The sequence below is a fragment of the Protomyctophum parallelum genome (assembly GCF_964188405.1).
Source record: "Protomyctophum parallelum genome assembly, chromosome: 15".
Lineage (NCBI taxonomy): Eukaryota > Metazoa > Chordata > Actinopteri > Myctophiformes > Myctophidae > Protomyctophum > Protomyctophum parallelum.
The window spans coordinates 37,512,800-37,530,831 of record NC_139710.1 but is presented as its reverse complement, the minus strand read 5'-3'; the positions used below and the strand labels follow the sequence as shown (position 1 = coordinate 37,530,831).

At 44.3% G+C, this 18,032-nt stretch overlaps 1 protein-coding gene across 1 annotated transcript in view; it reads left to right on the top strand.

The window, feature by feature from the left end:
• The window catches only part of cux2b (cut-like homeobox 2b), a gene marked incomplete at its 5' end in the record, with an annotated part of 190,541 nt that overhangs the window by 144,061 nt on the left and 28,448 nt on the right, over positions 1-18,032 (top strand). Inside the window, 6 exons of the mRNA XM_083783472.1 lie at positions 8,893-9,033; positions 11,093-11,252; positions 12,159-12,235; positions 12,839-12,905; positions 16,850-16,898; positions 17,750-17,854. Of these exons, the coding sequence (XP_083639598.1) occupies positions 8,893-9,033; positions 11,093-11,252; positions 12,159-12,235; positions 12,839-12,905; positions 16,850-16,898; positions 17,750-17,854 (599 nt within the window). The remainder of the gene's footprint in view (positions 1-8,892; positions 9,034-11,092; positions 11,253-12,158; positions 12,236-12,838; positions 12,906-16,849; positions 16,899-17,749; positions 17,855-18,032) is intronic.

Here is an 18,032-nt window from a genome sequence, read left to right as displayed (position 1 = left end):
CACACGGGGGGGCACCGAGTGACAGAGAATCTGCTTTAGTGGTTTTGTCACATTAGTTTAGTATGGTCCTGTAGTATTATTAAAAGATGATCATATACATCGTACAGTCATACTGATTCATATTATGATTGGTGACAAACGGTGTCTGTGGAGTCAAACCCATTGAAACCTGAGATCAGATTCTACAAAATATCTTCTAAATCATGACGGTTTTCTGAGAAAAAAAAATATATATATCAGTTCTCAAACTATTTCATGTCAACGACCCTGAAAATGATATGTAATTGGCCGCCGACTCCCATCTGAAAATATGTTGTTCCAGGGACCCCCCCCCCCCCCCCCCTATGTGGCGCAAATCTTTGAATATATATTCTTTCAGAGCTAACGTTTTTAACTCTAATCTTTGCTACTGGGGAGGCCCCTGGAACAACATATTTTCAGACGGGGTCTGGAGCCAAATTCATATAATAAATGATATGTAAATTGGCCGCCGACTCCCATCTCAAAATATGTTGTTTCAATGTGGCGCAAATCTTTTAATATTCTTTCAGAGCGAACGTTTTTAACTAAAATCTTTGCTACTGGGGAGGCCCCTGGAACAACATATTTTCAGACTGGGTCGGGAGCCAAATTCATAAAATTTTTGGGGGTCCTTGACATGAAAAAGGTTGAGCAGCAATGACATAGAAACATAGGTTTTTTCAGAAAACTGTCAGGATTTAGAAGACATTTTTAGAATATGATCTCAGGTCAAAATGGTTTAACGTGATCAGACACGGTGTCCTGTGGGCTGTGAGGAGATCTGAACAGCATGATGCTCTGACCTTATATAGCAATAGAGGGTATATATATGCGCATGCATAAAGTGAATGGGAGATCCAGTGGGAAATCCAGTGGGAAAAGTGAGTTTAATGTTGTTTAATGCAATCAGATGGGACTTTTCCTACTGCCAGCCCGTACTGGATGTAAGGGCTGTCAAGGCCAGAAAATAGTTTTTTGCCACTCGGTAGTAGGCGTTCACGCATAACTTCCGGGTTTGATGAATGATGATGTCACGCGCATATACCCTCCATTCAACTTCATGCAAAAATGCAGAGAGAAAAGTTGTCCTTAATTCTCTGCTTGTCTTTTTCCAACGGGGAGCAGAGCCTGCAAGCTATTATCGTTGAGCGCTTTTATCATCATTGTGCAGCCGAGCACCTCTATGGTGGTCAAGAGATGAGACGGTATATACGGGAGTGCCGTGTTGTGTGCGTGCGTGCATATGTGTGTGCCAGCGTGTGTGCGTGCGTGCGTGCCCTCGCGGCCGTAGTACTATACGAGATGAGAACGTAAAAAAAAAAAAAAAAAAGCTGATGGAGAATGAAAGCTCTCTGGGCGGGCGGGATGAAATTATGCACGTGTGATTAATATAAGAGCAGTAATAAACAAAGGCCCAGGAGATGTTTGAGGTGCTTAATAATGCATTATGTTCATAAAAGAGCCAGGCCTCTCCAACTGGTCCCTGGGGTAGAAGACCCCACAGGGACCTGCATGCATGCGGGCGGAGTGTGCTCTTAAAAGAGAGCAGTGTGTGTGTGTGTGTGCGTGTGCACATGCGTGCGTGCGTGCGTGTACTGTGTATGCGTGCGTCTGATGATGGTGGGACTGAAAGTAATGTGAAGCCTATAAATTGATCTAAATGAGGGATTTCATGGTCTCTAAATGAATAATTTTTTTATGTGCTACATGTATCAGTCGACGTTTGGAAATCACAGTGATTATATCCTCAAAAACGTAATTATTGTGTAAACGCAGGTCTAAAGAGGAGTGAATAAGGCAACAGTATAGCCTTCTGAAATGTCAATAGTGGATGGATGCCTTTTTTGTAGTTAAAGGACCACTTCACCACTTTTCAACCTATCTTCATATACATAAGTCCTCACTAATAAGCATGTAAAAAATGGCGCAATTATTTTCTACTCTGTCTGTGTCTCATAATATAAGACACAGACAGCCCTAATATTATTAGGGCTGTCTGTCTTCAGAAACCGTCTTCCAGTGACATCATCGATGGGGAATACAAGCTAATAAAAACTGAAGGCTTTCTAGTCCTGAAAGTTGCAATGCGAAAATGGAAGCCATCGTTCTCACGATAATGAAAATCTAAACATTTTTGTAAAAAAATCTTGTTTAAAAAATAATCTGCCTAATGTCACTGGAAGACGGTTTCTAAACTGCCCATAGCCCTCCTATGAGACACAGACTGAGTAGAAAAGAATCGTGCCATTTTATCATGATTATTAGTGAGGACCTATTATATGAAGATAGGTTGAAAAGTGGTGAAGTGGTCCTTTAAACTCTTCGTATTGTTCTCGTCTGTAACGCTTTTCAGTCAAAATGAGAAGAAGGTCGTTTTTCTTTCTCAGTCTTCTTTTTTTTGCGTGTATGATTTGATTTCTCTTCTAACTTTTCTCTGGTGGCATCCTTTTTTTTATTTTTTGCTACTTACCTCTGTCTCCACTCTCGTGCAATGCTTCCTATGTCCTTCAGTCTGTGAGACAAAGACATTGAACTGAAGCAAAGGAAAGTGTGTTGAGAGAAACTTTTGCCGTACAACTTTTACAACAAGTAAAAGTATGAAAGCCAGCAAACTTCACTTCACTTCACACAAGTTGCTTTTTCTTCATGGCCTCTCTGCCCCGCCTCCTTTCTCTACATCAAGGTATAAGCGAGAAGCTTCGTTTCCGCTCGCTGGATATCAAGTTCTCCTTTAGGACGTGCCGTTATTTCTATCAACCTAGTTTTTTTTTAGTCCACGACGACAACAATGTGACGACATTGTTACTGTTTGTTGCAGCAAGAACCATGTTTATGGACCTTGAAGTCCACTCAGAGAATGAGGGGAGTGAGGAGGGGGAGAAACACACACACACACACACACACACACACACACACACACACACACACACACACACTCACACACACAAAAAACAAGTCTGTTTTGAATGAAAAGAAAAAACCTTGAAGCACAGCCTTGTAAATTAATTTGTTCGTGTTGTATGATGGGAACACAGCTGGCCTCATTAACATGCGCACAACAAATAATTATAGCAGGGGTTTTTTCTCTCTCTCTTTCTCCCACTCTCTCTCTCTCTCTCTCTCTCTCTCTCTCTCTCTCCAGCCAGCTAGTGCTTGGCTAATGGGCTTGCTGGGTTAATTATGTCAGAGCGTAATTACACAGGGCCCAGGGAGAGGTAATGGTGCGCCCTGCTGAGCCCACACCGCCTAATGATGGTGTATCGCTGACAGGGCCAAGACGGACCGCCCTGACACACCTGCTTGTCTTGCCCGCGCTCACACCCCTCCTCCACCCCTACACCACCCACCTAGACGGACGCGCATCCCCCCCAAACCTGTCCACTCTCTTTCCCCTCCGTTGCCCCTCTGACGGGCATATTCCGTACATTTACCACCAGCATACAAGCATGCAGTCTCTGCTCTGGACTGGAGCGGTGTTGTCTTTGGCAGCACATTTAGATTTTAGTTTCATGTCATATATAGTCTTTTGAATAGTTTTCATTTAGTTTTAGTCACATTTTAGTCACCTGGAATGTTTTGGTATTAGTCTAGTTTTGGTCGACTAAATATCATACGATTTTAGTCGACTAAATCTACAGTTGAGTCGAACAAAATGTATTTCGGCGGGCCTTGATGCCGTCGTATTGCGTCGTAATGACTATTTTTTACACTTGCTCAAAATAGCCGATCTACAAGCCTACAACGCGTCGCGCTGCGATGCATTGTGGGCTTGTAGTTCGGCTATTTTCAGCATGCAACTAATTGTAAAATGTCTCTTGTCCACTAGTCCCTTAATTACTAACACTAGTCCTTACCCGTTGTGAGATATTTGTGGCCGTGAAGGGTACTGCGCCCGGGTGCGTTTGTAATTGACTAATACATTAATTAATAATCATTAATGTGTCAAATCGAAAAAAGGGCTTAGTTACGCCCTCCATATTCATATGGTCAATGCCTGTGTGAAAAGTGGGAGTGATTGGTGCAGGCAGTAAGGAGTTACGGCACTGTTTCTGACAGACACACACACACGGACACACAGACATTGTTAGAATTATAGTATGATTTTAGTCTAGTTTTTATTCGTTGACGAAATTGTCAGTATATTTAGTCTTTGTGTAGTCATCGTAGCTTCGTTTTCATTTAGTTTCCATTTAGTTTCCATTTAGTTTTCGTCAGTGAAAAAAGGTAGTCGACCATTTTTCGTCTTAGTTTTAGTCGACAAAAACAACACTGGACTCGAGAGGCTTTATAGTCGCAGTGTCGCACCCACCACCACCACCACCGCACACTGTCTATCCCATTTAGGACCGAGGCTAAATGTTTTATGAAAATCCTTATGTTTCTATGTCAGTGATTCTCAAACTATTTCATGTCAAGGACCCCCCCAGACCAAAAATTATATATGTAATTGGCCACCGACCCCCATCTGAAAATGTACCGCGGCACACAAAGTTTCAAATAACGGTTAAAGTGTTTACAACGCTGAAGCGACACACACAGATGCGTTCCTGTTCTAAATGGGCTACAGGTTGAAGGTTCCCTCACTGCATGCACTGCATGCACTGCATGCCCCCTGCTGTGAGATGAGCAATAGCAGAGAAACATGGGCCCACCGGCCAACAATACCACAGTAGCACAGCACAGTATGGTATTGGTGCAGCAGATCTTATACTGACTACCTCTTGGCCAAAGTGATGAAACTCCAATATCAATACAGTAGTTCAGTTTTCTACAAAAAAGACTGTATAGTGTAATGCTTTACCATTAACATTGGTAAAAAAAAAAAAAAGCCTTTTTTGTGTGGAGTTTGCATGTTCTCCCCGTGTCCCCTAGGGTAGGGTAGGGTAGGTATACCCACACAAAAAACATGCAGTAATCCAGGTCTCTATACTGCCTCTCCCTGGCCAGCCTGATGGAGGGATAACAGGAACTGGTTGGAATAACGTGTTCCTTCCACGCACAACGTCCAACCGGGGAAACTCCCACCCTTGGGATACTATTTACATTATGAAGAGAGATTTTTGACTGATGGAAATAAGCGAATTACCACAACACCCCATAGCCCCATTCAATTCAATGCAATGCAATTCATTGAGGGCTTATAGGGGAAATAGCCAATAATGCGCTTTTGCACAAAATAACACCTGGACCTCTTTGGTGGGGACGTAACTACAAATAAAGGTAATAAAGCCTTCTAGTATGGAATTCTCCTTTAACACATTTAGTTAGTCAAATCAATCCTAATTCCCCGTTGTTTTTCACTAACCTTTGAAGAATCACCCGATAGTGTACGTCGCTCCATTGCACGGGTGCCTTAGAATAGCGCGATCGAATGTCCTATAATGTCGGAAAATATTCCATGATGGCCAAGTGACAACAACGAGGAACAATACAGCCGCTCGTTGCACGCCGCCATTGTCCATCTAGCATTGGAGAGAGATTACCCAGCGTGCCCCAGAAGCTAGCGAGACCTGTTTTTTGGGGGGGTTTTCGGTCGTGTGATCCATACATGTTGACGTGTCACAAAGTAGCCACTGAAAACCTCTTTTGTCTCATAAGTTATCGAAAAGAGGCCCAATAAAACAAATACAACATAACTCAGCTACTCGGGTTCGGCAGGCAAAGACTAAATCAAGTCGGATTTAGCGGTCAAACTCTTAACATTGGTCAAACTATTCTAGCTTGTTTGTGATTATAGTTGGATTTAATGCCAGGGGGGACCCTGGATGACCGCTCGTCATCGGACTGTCCGATGGACAGATTCGGACAAGTGGACAGATGTGAGTTTGTCCAGACAGACCTTCCTCGAACCTCCTCCTCATCCTCTCTCTCCCTCTCCAGTCAGACACATCTCACTACAATCTCTCTGTCACTTTGATTCATGTGGAGATGGACCTGCGTTTTCACCGCAGAATATGATGTATTAAATGTCCTGTGATTTATTAAAGCCTCAATGAGGTGCTGTTCCCGCGATCCGTTATCCTGACCTCTGGGTAGATGTCCAATCAGCCGTAATTATGATAAGGGCCAGATTAAAAGAATTAACTGTTTATTTGCATGCCGGGCGTGTACTGTGGATAACACTAATAGGTCGGTCGTGTTTTATATCTTGATCGGGAGAAGATTATGTGCACTAGAAACTTGTCATAGTGTAAGTGTTTGGAGAGTTTTTACTGTTGGTTTAGGAGGGTTATGCTGCAAGAGTGACCACAGGAAGTTTGTGTTATGTTTGAAAAAGGGGGGTAATCTTGATTCACGTTGATTATCAACTTACTGTAGCACAGTCTGAAGGGATGCACCGAAAGGGAAATTCTTGGCCGAAACCGAATACCGAATATAGGAAACAGTTGGCCGAAAACCAAATACCGAATATCCGAATATGATTAATCTGTTTATCTTTTTTCCTACCATTGCTGTCATGGCCGTTTTAAAGCTACCTGATTTATGGCAGAAGAAATGGTTATGCATGTGATGCATGTGTGCATTATGTTTATTGTTTAATGTTTTCCATAATGTTTCTCACTTTTATGACAATACTGCCATAACACTATCTATCTACCTATACCTACCTACCTACTTACCTGCCTACAGTACGTACCTACCTATACCTACTTAGCTGTACCCATCTACCCATTTTAGGTTTGTTGAATTTGCCGTTTGAGTTGGTGTTATACTCAAAAATAATTTGCCAGCCATGCCTATATCCTTCCATATCAGCACTCTTTCTTGACTCAACCTCGATTGCAGATCCGAAGCCATCGGGGAGTAACCCCGCTGCTCCTCTTTGACGGGGTTAATTTTGTATACAGACTTAACTTATATCCCTTCACTTTAAATTTGACTTTTCTTCACTCCCTTGTCGCTGATTGATAATCCCGGCTTGTCCATGTGTGAGAGATCCCTTACTATAATCTCTGTCCTTTGATCATTAAAAGTTGAAAGGATAATATGGGAAAGAGGCTGATAAAGTGATTTCTGTGACAGTGGGTCGATGCAATAGCAGTGCTTTAAGTCATCCTGTTTGTCTTAGACGAGCTGTGCTCTTAATGGTGATGTCCCTTGTGACTGATGCAATATCTCCAGAGCTGGTGTAACAATGAACGCAGACTGCGTTTGACTGTAAACGGTCCTGGGAAAAATAGTTCAATCAGTTATGGCCCCAAAAGTTTCTTCCTCCCTTTTTTTTCTGATGAAAATGCAGATACGGCAATGCACGGCAACGCAATGGCGAGTATTTCAACAAATTGCAATAGTTTACAAGTTGTGTTCGTTCGTGTGTTTATTTCTATATTTCTATGTGCCTTTTGGATATGTGTGTATTTCCGTTGCCCTTCTGGATGATATGTGGTATTCTCTCGGCGGCGCCGGAGTCTGGCAAAGTTCACAGTCGTCCGTGGGTTTCAACTTCTCTGTGAAAAGTCACTTCAGTCACTCGGTGCCCCCACACACTCGCGACGGAATCTGATCGGTTTCTGCATAGAAGAAGTCTTAAGATGAGCGGATGAAAGCTGTGCATGGGAGTAAAGTTTGTGCAGCAAAAGCAGTGATTTCCCCCCGTCTTTAAGAGTTTTGAAGGGCTGCTGTGTGTACGTGTGTATGTGTGCGTGCGTGTGTGTGTGTGTGTGTGCACACGGCGGCTCCCCCCCTCCTCCTCCTTGTCAAACGGCTCCCCTGAGCCTCCCTCTCTGTGCTTTGGCACTAGAAGTCGCCTCCTTTGGTGTTCGGCACAGGCAGGTACACAACAGGAGCAGTTCTCTCTCTCTCTCTCTCTCTCTCTCTCTGAGCTGTTGAACTTTTCGGGAGGGGGGGTGGGGGTGGGTGGGGGGGGAGTATAGGAGGAAAAGGGAAAAGATTAAAAACAGCCCTGTGATGTGGAGTGCCGAGCCGCCCTCCCGAGAATTCCTGGCATAATAATTTAAATGATCAAATGATACAGAGGAGACTTGTTAGCTGAGAAACAGCCTCCTAGTTGGCCCCATGGGCCCGGTGCTGCCGCGCATGCATTGCAAAACAGCTCCTCTGTTGTGCTAAAGAATCCCGCTTCTCTCTCTCTCTCTCTCTCTCTCGCTCGCTCTCTCTCTCACTCTCTCCTTCCCTTTTCAGGAGCTGACTTTTCCTGTATACTTTGTTGGATTTACCTAGGTGTATACTCGGGACTTAAGTCCCTGTCATATTTCCGTGGCAATCTCTTTGTGTTTCCGTGCGTGTCATTTATCAGCGTTGTTGCAAGAGGACTCATTAGATCTGATCTGGGTACATTTGAAGCGACGGAACTGCACTCTGCGTGTCATTAGGTCCAGCCTAGTGTGAGACATTCAAAGGCAAGCAGAGTCGGTCGGCGGGGGAGAGGGAGTGGAAGAGTCACTCTTTGGAACCCGAGTCTCAGTGGAATAGTCTCTACTATACTGTTGATACTGGCATGCTGAAAACCCCTGTAATGTGCTCTTTACTTAGCAAGCAAGCACGCACACACACACACACACACACACACACACACACACGTTCACACACGCATGTACACACAGGCATGTACGCTCGTACGCACGCACATCAATACGGAGAATAAGTTTGCCTTTTCTTGAGAAACACGCTGTACAAATCGTACACACCTTTATATCTTCTTCGTTCATTTAAAGGGGTTTGTATAATGTGTAAAGTTTGTGCAATGTACTCTCTACTCACACTATAATGTATTCCTCTTTGTGTGTGTGTGTGTGTGTGTGTGTGTGTGTGTGTGTGTGTGTGTGTGTGTGTGTGTGTGTGTGTGTGTGTGTGTGTGTGTGTGTGTGTGTGTGTGTGTGCGTGTGCGTGTGCGTGCGTGCATGTTCACAGACCCAGCTCCTGTGTTGGAGGCCACACACACCCTGGAAGAGAGACTTGAGCAGATGCAGAGTTCGGCCCCTGACAGTGAGGCCCTGGTGAGAGAAATCACTGGCTTCTGGAGGAAACACCTGGAGTGCCTTGAAAAGACAGGTCAGATCACAACCGCACACACACACACCACTGACAGCCTATAATGAACATTTCTTTTCTTTTTGGAAGCACAGATTAATAAGTGGCTCTTGACTCCCAGGGCTATTCAACTAAATTGTTCAGGGGGCCACAATGTCAGAGAAACCCAAGGAACCGGGGGCCGGACTGCCTGCCCGAGCTATTAATCTTATACACTCTACAATACAATACAATACAACTCTGCGATACAGCCTTTTCACAACTTTAATAGCTGCTTATGTCAAATTTTTGATTACCTTTTTTCTTTTTTTGTATTCAGACAGTCAGCAATTAGTAAAATGCTCCCCAAAAATTGTTGTCTCTGTGACACATCTAGGGGCCACAATCTGCATTCAAAGATGTTTCTAGCAGCGTTGTCATTGGTCGAAAGAAAACCGGTCGAAGTGACTAACCAATCAGGAAGTAGATAGGCAACCAATGACAAAGCTTCTAGGAAAATCTTTGAATGCAGATTGTGGCCCCTAGATGTGTCACAGAGACAATTTTTTGGGGGGGAGCGTTTTACGTGGCTGGCTGTCTGAATACCACAAAAAAGGCCTAACATTTTTGACGTAGACCTGTTTGACCGTGCAGAAACTAAATTCTTCCTTGCAGTGTTGTTTTTGACAGCACATTTTGATTTTAGTTTTAGTCATAGTCTCTTGAATATATATATATTTTGTTTTTACTTTTATTTTTATCCCATGATTTTGTAACACATTTGGGAGACAAGGGGAGAGCAACGGACTTGAACTCATGCTTCCTTCATGCCCGAGTGTCCAAGTTGCTCCTTTACACCTGACAGGGGGGAGTTTCCCTGGTTGAATAGTTTCAATTTAATTTTAGTCACATTTTAGTCGCCTGAAATGTTTTAGTGTAGTCGACTAAATATCACAATATTTTAGTCTACTAAATCTACAGTTGATTTAGTCGACTAAAATGTATTTTGGCGGGCCTTAATGCCGTACTAATGGCTGATTTTACACTTGCTGAAAATAGCTCACAATGCGTCGCGCTGCAATGCGTTGTGAGCTTGTAGATCGGCTGTTTTCAGCATGCAACCAAGTGTAACATGACTTATACTGGATCTCTTGTTCACTAGTCCCTTCCTAACATTTTAGTTTAGAAAACTGATTAAATAATCTGCATTATTTTGATACCGATATTGCATTTTAATGGCCGATCTAGCCGAAACCGATTATGCTACCGATGTATCGTGCATCCTTTACTTAAAACGCTTAAAAAACACACACGCACAACATCTTTTGAGGTTAACCTTGGAAATACAGGCCAGCTTGCATGTTGCAGAGAAATAACCCACTCAGACATGAGATGATGCAACCTGATAGGTAGAGTATTGCCAGACAACGGGCTCCATTTCCATAAGGTCCTCCTGGCTACGTCTGCTTATGTAGCACGCTCTTGTCACATTGCTCGTTTCGTGCACACGCCCGCGGGCGACTATAGACCTGGATTGTGGTGAGCTTCTTTTTTTTTACACTGCGCGTCCTGCGCCCCTCATGAGCAGACCTGTCGTTGATCCAGGCGACAACGCCTCCATCACTCGCTCCCTTTCTGTCTGAAAAGGCCTTAAGGCTGTGGTTGTACTGGTCAGCTCCCAGGTTTTGGTGTGTGTGTGTGTGTGTGTGTGTGTGTGTGTGTGTGTGTGTGTGTGTGTGTGTGTGTGTGTGTGTGTGTGTGTGTGTGTGTGTGTGTGTGTGTGTGTGTGTGTGTGTGTGTGTGTGTGTGTGTGTGTGTGTGTGTGTGTGTGTGTGTGTGTGTGTGTGTGTGTGTGTGTGTGTGTGTGTGTGTGTGTGTGTGTGTGTGTGTGTGTGTGTGTGTGTGTGTGTGTGTGTGTGTGTGTGTGTGGTATGCAGAGCATGAGTGCTCCTTTTAAGCAAAGCCCTGAGTTTTTCCAACCATGCAGTTTTCAGTTCAAAATGCCATTTTTGTCTTGATACATTTTCTGAAAAAGCAGTGAGGTGAAGTATGAATTCCCCCAGTTGGCTGAGCTGAGTGTGTCTCTTGGTTTGGTTCACAGAGTCCTCAGAGCAGGAAGCTGCGGCGTCATCAGGGACATCGTCACAACAAGAGGCCCAGCAGGTGTCCAAGCTTCCAGCCAGCCTAATGACACCCAACAGCACATCAGCCCCGATGGCTCCGGGTTCCCCAGGGCAGAACCACCAGGACCACTCTGATGGGTGAGTAAGAACAATGTCTCCCTTTTTTAACTTGGCTCATAAGACAAGCAACCCATGCAGTCTCACTACAAACTCGTCACAAGTCACATGCTTGGTCATGGACTCACTTTTTAACACACAGGGTACGGGATGGGGTAGAAAGAAAATAAATCTAAATTTGAAATTAAATCTCCTTTGTTTTGTTGACATATTAGCAGGTGGTTGTTTTCACACCTCTCAACAAAACTGTCCACCACTCTGTATTCTGTCTATGAATCAACCTGCTCATTCACCTTTGTCATTGATTTAATTCATTTCATTGGACATTTTAGATTTTTTTTTAAAAGAGTTCATTAACAGTTTCCGTGCCGCGAATGGATTACTCCAGGTTAATGTCGCTGCCGTATCGGACATACCCGCCTTTTGTTTTATGTGTTTAATCCGCCGTAATGTAATGAATCAAAAGAAAATCCGTCTTCGTCGCGGAGTATGAGACTGGATGGCTTCGCTGTGATGACGAAACCGGAAATCGTCACATGCTGTGGGCTGCTAGGGCTTCTGGGAAATTGAGGCCAATGGAAATGCATTGGTTGCAACGCCTCATTGAAACCAATCTTGTGTGCGTCTTCCGGGTGCACCAAGATGGTGGATGCTACACACAGATCATAACAAACCACGGGAGCTTTTTTTGATGGATTTTCGCGGATTAAAAGCCCAAATAATTCAGCGTATGCTCTAAAGGTAATACAACAATCTCGGCAGTGAAGGGGGGTTGATTAAAATGCGGGTTAATCGTAAAAAACAGTCAAACTGTTAAAGTCACATACTTGTATATCAGTCCTACTGTATTTGCTATAGGAATGCTACCTTCCAAGTTAAATGTGTGGAGATGAATGAACTGACACATGAATATCATCTCCCATGCAGGGAGGAGGCTGACACAGATGTCCGCCTGGCTGACAGGCTGTCGGAGGCACAGGAGAGGATCAAGGTTCTGCATTCGTGTAAGCAAATTAAGGCTGTGCATTAACTTTTTTTAATTAACTTTTTAAACACCCAGCCGGCAATGTCAGTCTGCTTCTCCCTTTTGAAATGTTGTAATCCTGAAATGTATTGTATGAGCTTTTGTTTAAAGTTTTTGTTTTGTATTTCTTTTTACAATAAGCTGAAGTTGAACTTATTTAAATAAACTGTATATTTGACCCATTCTGTATGCTAGAATATATGAATACAACGTCCCTACTTTTCCATTTAGCTGGTGTCGGGTAGGAAACCCTACCTGTTGCCAATGTCAGTAAAGTTCTTTGAACCAGATGGCACACCGGATCATTGCAATTGTACCTTTCCTTGGGGGAAAACTTCACTAGCTTTAATTAAAATGATCTCTAAACACAAGACATAAAAGCTATGATTAAGGTGGCAGTTTTAAGAATGCTCCAGACAACGGCGTTTTCCCAATACAGAATATTTTGGAAACTTTTGAAAACTTGCCTAAAACTTAGATGACCCCCACCCCAAAAAAAGCCATTGTAGCTTTAAAGTCACATAGGTCTTTCCCCCGCCCCCTCCCTGAGATTGACATGTCACTTCCTCTCCTGTTCCTCCAGCTCTGAACACCGCACAGACAGAACTACTGGACCTGCGGTGTCACTACAACCAGGAGATGAGCAACAAGTAAGACTGAATCTCCCTCTGTGTACTCCACAGTCTATGGTTTACTCCTGTTCGCCGTGTCTTTACTTTATAGTTCAAATGAGAACATGCATTCTGTCCTGGTTTGAGGTGCAACACTAAGGGTTGGCCAGAATGGCCACAGCAGTGAGACACTAGTGCGATATTAGTCTGGTTTATTAACCAGGCTAGTGAGACACAACTTTTCAGCTACAAGGAGTTGGTGCACCTCAGTTGTTCTCTGTGCAAAACAACACACAAGTTGACAACGACAACAACAAACACCATTCACGGTTAATGACATTAAGAACTACAGAAAATAAATGGAAATGCCGACAATACACATACATGGTGCACCAAAGTACTCACCAAAGAAATAAATGAAGGGCTACTTTTGTGTGTGTGTGTGTGTGTGTGTGTGTGTGTGTGTGTGTGTGTGTGTGTGTGTGTGTGTGTGTGTGTGTGTGTGTGCACGCACGCATGCAAGTCCCAAACTCTTTAAGTTGCAATTCCTTCAGTCCAATCTGATTGTATTAAACAATGATGAACTCACCGAAATTGCAGCTCCGCTGACAGTTTTAGCTATTCTCTTTGTCTCTGTAAAGTGTTATAGTTTCACATTTATCCACCGTTGTCATGTTAACTTTCTGTCAGTAAACTGCAGCCGTGATTTTAAATTATTTTGCTGTGTTGTTTAACCATGCATTACCTGAGTAAAGTTGTTTTGGGGAGTGCTCGTTTTTAATCACTCAACGTCTCAAAGCGGGTGGTCTACGCAGGGCATTGAGTGATTTAAAACAGGTGCTCCGGCCCCTAAACAACACATGCAGGTGTAAAACAAGCACAGCAAAAGAAAATGAAACAGAGCATTTAGAAGAATAGCAGCTGCATGGATTTTAGAGAAACATACGTGACACCGGTAGATTTAAAATATATATATTTTAAAATATATATATTAAAATATCTTTACATTTATTTTTGTATTTCCATGCAGCAAGCTATATTATGCTCAGATGATTTCTATTCATGTTAGGATAGATTTTCCGTGCTCCAGACTGTATGACGGAAGCATTTGAGAGGCAACAGTCTGCATGGCCCGGCGAGACTATTCCAAATGTAAACGCTAAGGAATGCCATTGTAGAAGCAAGAGAGAGGAATGAGAGAGAGTGACTCAGCTACTAATCCAAGTCGATGAGAGAGGTCTGTGTTTGCCTGCACCGGGCAGCCGGGCTGGGCCTTGACAGCCCTCAAGAAGAACTGCTCCATTTAAAGATTGCTTCAGAAAACACTCTACCTTGTCCTGGTTTTTGAGCACAATGTACATATATCCAGCAGCAACGCCACACGGCCGAAATGAATCTGAGGCTTCTATGAAGTATGTCGATAGACATTCAAAGTAAACACTCCTGTTTGTTTGGGCTGTGCCCCGGAGCACAGTGAGACGCCCTGCTAATGGATTATTTTTCTCCCAGGCTTAATCCATGGCGCAAATTGAACTGATGTTTCCAGGACCCAGCGCCATCCATTTTGTTGGATTAGATGCAGTTTTTCAGTTTGGCCCATGATACTAGATACCTTTTGAGGGGGGGCGACTGTGGCTCAGGAGGTAGAGCAGGTCGTCCAATGATCTATGGGTCGGTGGTTCGAATCCCGGCTCCTCCTGTCTACATGTCGAAGTGTCCTTGGGCAAGACACTGAACCCCAAATTGCTCCCGATGTGCTGGTTGTTACCTTGCATGGCTTCTGCCGCAATCGGTGTATGAATGGGTGAATGTAAAGCGCCTTGGATAAAAGGCGCTATATAAATGCACCATTTACCATTTTGATGTATACCGGCGTTAGAGGGGACTTGTGTGTGTGTGTGTGTGTGTGTGTGTGTGTGTGTGTGTGTGCGCGTGTGCAGGTTGGCTGGTGTGTTGACACTAACTAAGCCCCTGAACACCCGCAGGGCCGCGTGAAGATATTCATTTACAGTAGGAGGTGCTTGAACGTTCAGTAGGGGGTGCGCAAAATGCGCGTGCACGCGCATTTTCACACGGAAAAGTGGCTTTTACTTTCCCCCTCGGTTATATGAACAAACTAACACAGGCAATTAAGGATAAGGCGCCGATACTGTGATACGGCATATTTATTAGGCCTAGTAACAGAAATCTGTTCCGATTTATTATTATTATTTCCAAGGGGGGGCTGTGCCTCGGGCCATGAACACCTGTCTCTCTCTCTCTCTCTCACACACGCACACACACACACACACACACACGCATGCACGCACATGCACACGCACACGCACACAGTACAGTTATCCCTCCTTGACCCCGAGCCCGCGGAAGCCCGGAGCCTGCCTCTATTACTCTCACTGACCGTTTCCTCAATGTTGATAAGCAAGACTATTTGTCTGCTCCGGCTTGAGTAGGCGAGCAGGTAATCAATACAAAACATTTTCCGTCCAGCACAAGTTCATTAAACGTGGAGGTGACACCTGTAACGTTTTTTTTTGCTGCTGTCAGTATAGAGCGCCATCTATCCTGGGCTTATTGATAAAGGCCCAGCCGAGACCCTCGGAAAACGATAGCTGATCTCCACGACACAATATCGGTGCTAATTAATGCCAGGTAGGTATAGGATCAGAAGCACTTTTGCTCGAGGCATTTACAGCATCCCATTGATCGTGCATTTTACCGTTAAGAAACACCACAAGCGGAAGTATGCTGAATACTTCAGTAGAAGAAGAAAAAAAAAAGAGTTGTGTTATTGAGTTGTCGTTTTAGTTATGCATACAGACCTAATTGAGGTTAAAGAAACTGTTTGGTGCAAAATATGTAAGGAAGGAGACATGTACTGTAGTTTGATAGAGATGTGAAAAATATCTATAATGTCCTTTTTAACACTTTGTAGAGAAGATAATTTCTTTGTCCTGTAACTTCAGAAATCTATGTGCATAATTAAATCGACATCGCACTCCTTGTTAATTCATCCTTCTCTGCTACCTTTTGAAAATCGGGTCCCACGTGTGCCAAAAACGAATCTGTTGAACTTCAAACAAAATTATGAATAATCTTGCTGAGCAGCTATTTAAATTAGACTTGTGTGATTGTGAGATGTCTGTATGTTGGGGTTCAATCTCAAAAGAGTTCCAGCAGCACATTAGGGTATTAGCCATCTGCTATATAGCCTTATATGTATAATTTCCACATTCGAGTCTATCAGATTCCCTGCCAAAATATAACCGTTGAAGGTAACTTTCCTTTATCAAGCAACCAATACATCGTACAATGTATAACTTGATGTATGTTGACCTCAGACATCTGTAGGTGTTTCACAGGGCTTTGAAACATGGTATTTTGATGAACCATGAAGCAATGTCGTCTTGTCTTTTCAATAAAATATTAGTCTCCACTTGGATGGAGGATTGGGTCTTGTAGTCCGCTGTGTGTGTGTGTGTGTGTGTGTGTGTGTGTGTGTGTGTGTGTGTGTGTGTGGGGGGGGGGGGGGGGGGGGGGGGGTGTGTCTCATCGGGTGAGAATTGTATACGACGGAAACGACCTCTGTAATCAATTAAAATCCCTCTATTATAAAAAAAAAAAGACGTGATGAGTGATGACTTTATTGAGATTCTATTATTAATTAATGTGTCGCTGGAATTTGCATCATTTGCGCAGAATGTTACTATGCACTGCAGTCGTTTAATGTCAAATATAATTCAGAATGCACAATGTCATCTATATTATAATGCATAATATAAAGTACATTATTAACAAATAATGAGTCAGGCATTGTGAGTATAGTTTACTACTTCGTCACTGACCCTTGTTTCTTTGTGTGTACGTGCATGTATGTGTGTGTGTGTGTGTGTGTGTGTGTGTGTGTGTGTGTGTGTGTGTGTGTGTGTGTGTGTGTGTGTGTACGTGTGTACGTGTGTGTTTGTGTGTGTGTGCGTGCGTTCCAGGGCAGAGGAGGTGGGCACCATCGTGACGAACCTGGAGAAGGCGAACCAGGTGAGTTGTGAGCTGCATCATGTCGTTCCTCATGCCATTCTCTCTCTCCCTCTTGATTGAGACACTCCTTCGTTAAGGTAATCACTCCTCTAATCAAGCCTCGGTTGTAATTAGACACCCTGCGTCCTGCGCATACTCTCAGCCACCCCTCCTCCCCTCCCCTCCCCCGAGCCTGTGATTAGCGAGTGTAAACCCGAGCTTCTGTCGGTGGGCTCGCCGCGGCGGCAGCGCCGCGCGGTTCCACTCGGCGGAGGACGGCAGAGGCTGCCAAGCACGGTGGATGCCAGAGCTCCGTGTGTGCGCGGACGGGGCTCTTAGTTACCTCGTTACCTTGATCGCTTCCTCTCCCAGTCATACCTCTACTCTTCACTCTGTTTCTACTGTGTCTCTTGCCTTCTCCCTTTTTTCTTTCTCTCTCTCTCTCTCTCTCTCTCTCTCTCTCTCTCTGTCTCTCCCCCCACCAGCAGCTCCTAGATAGATGTCCTCAAAATGTATCATTAATTAGCAGCTAGGGCCCGGTGTGACGGAGCGAGCAGGTAAACCGTTTGGGGAGAGACAGAAAGTGGGCTGACTAAACAGCGCCATCAGCAGAATAGAACGAGTGAGTGAGCGGTGGTACGTTGCACACTTCTGGGCTGGGCTGGGGGGGGCTGGCTTCGACTCTCTTTAAATTCCAGAGCAAGGACGTCGTATATGCCCCTCCTTTGATTCGATTTGTGCCGTATCTGGGTCCTCCGTGAGGCCGATGGAGTGATAGCACCTCTCTGTTTGAGGACTGTATAACGATGGAGTGATGCCGCCTCTGCGCGAGGGCTGTAAAGTAACGTGCTGATGGTGCCGTCTGTGTGCAGAAAGCGGAAATGGCCCAGAGGGAGGTGGAGAGGCTAAAGAAGCAGCTGGCCGGTGCCCAGAACGCCACCCCAGGGAGCTGCCACCCCGCAGAGGGCACCAGTGGGGTAAGAATTAAGAACACATTTTCCCCAACCTCTGACGTTAGTACCCTATATTGCAATAACTCTTCGGTTCCACGTGTGTCGATACAACTGCTTACGTTGGCGTTAAATGGACATCACGGAGCAGTTACGGCAGGGGGCGGCAGTGGTCAGAGGGTAGAGTGGCCAGTAGAGCAGCTGG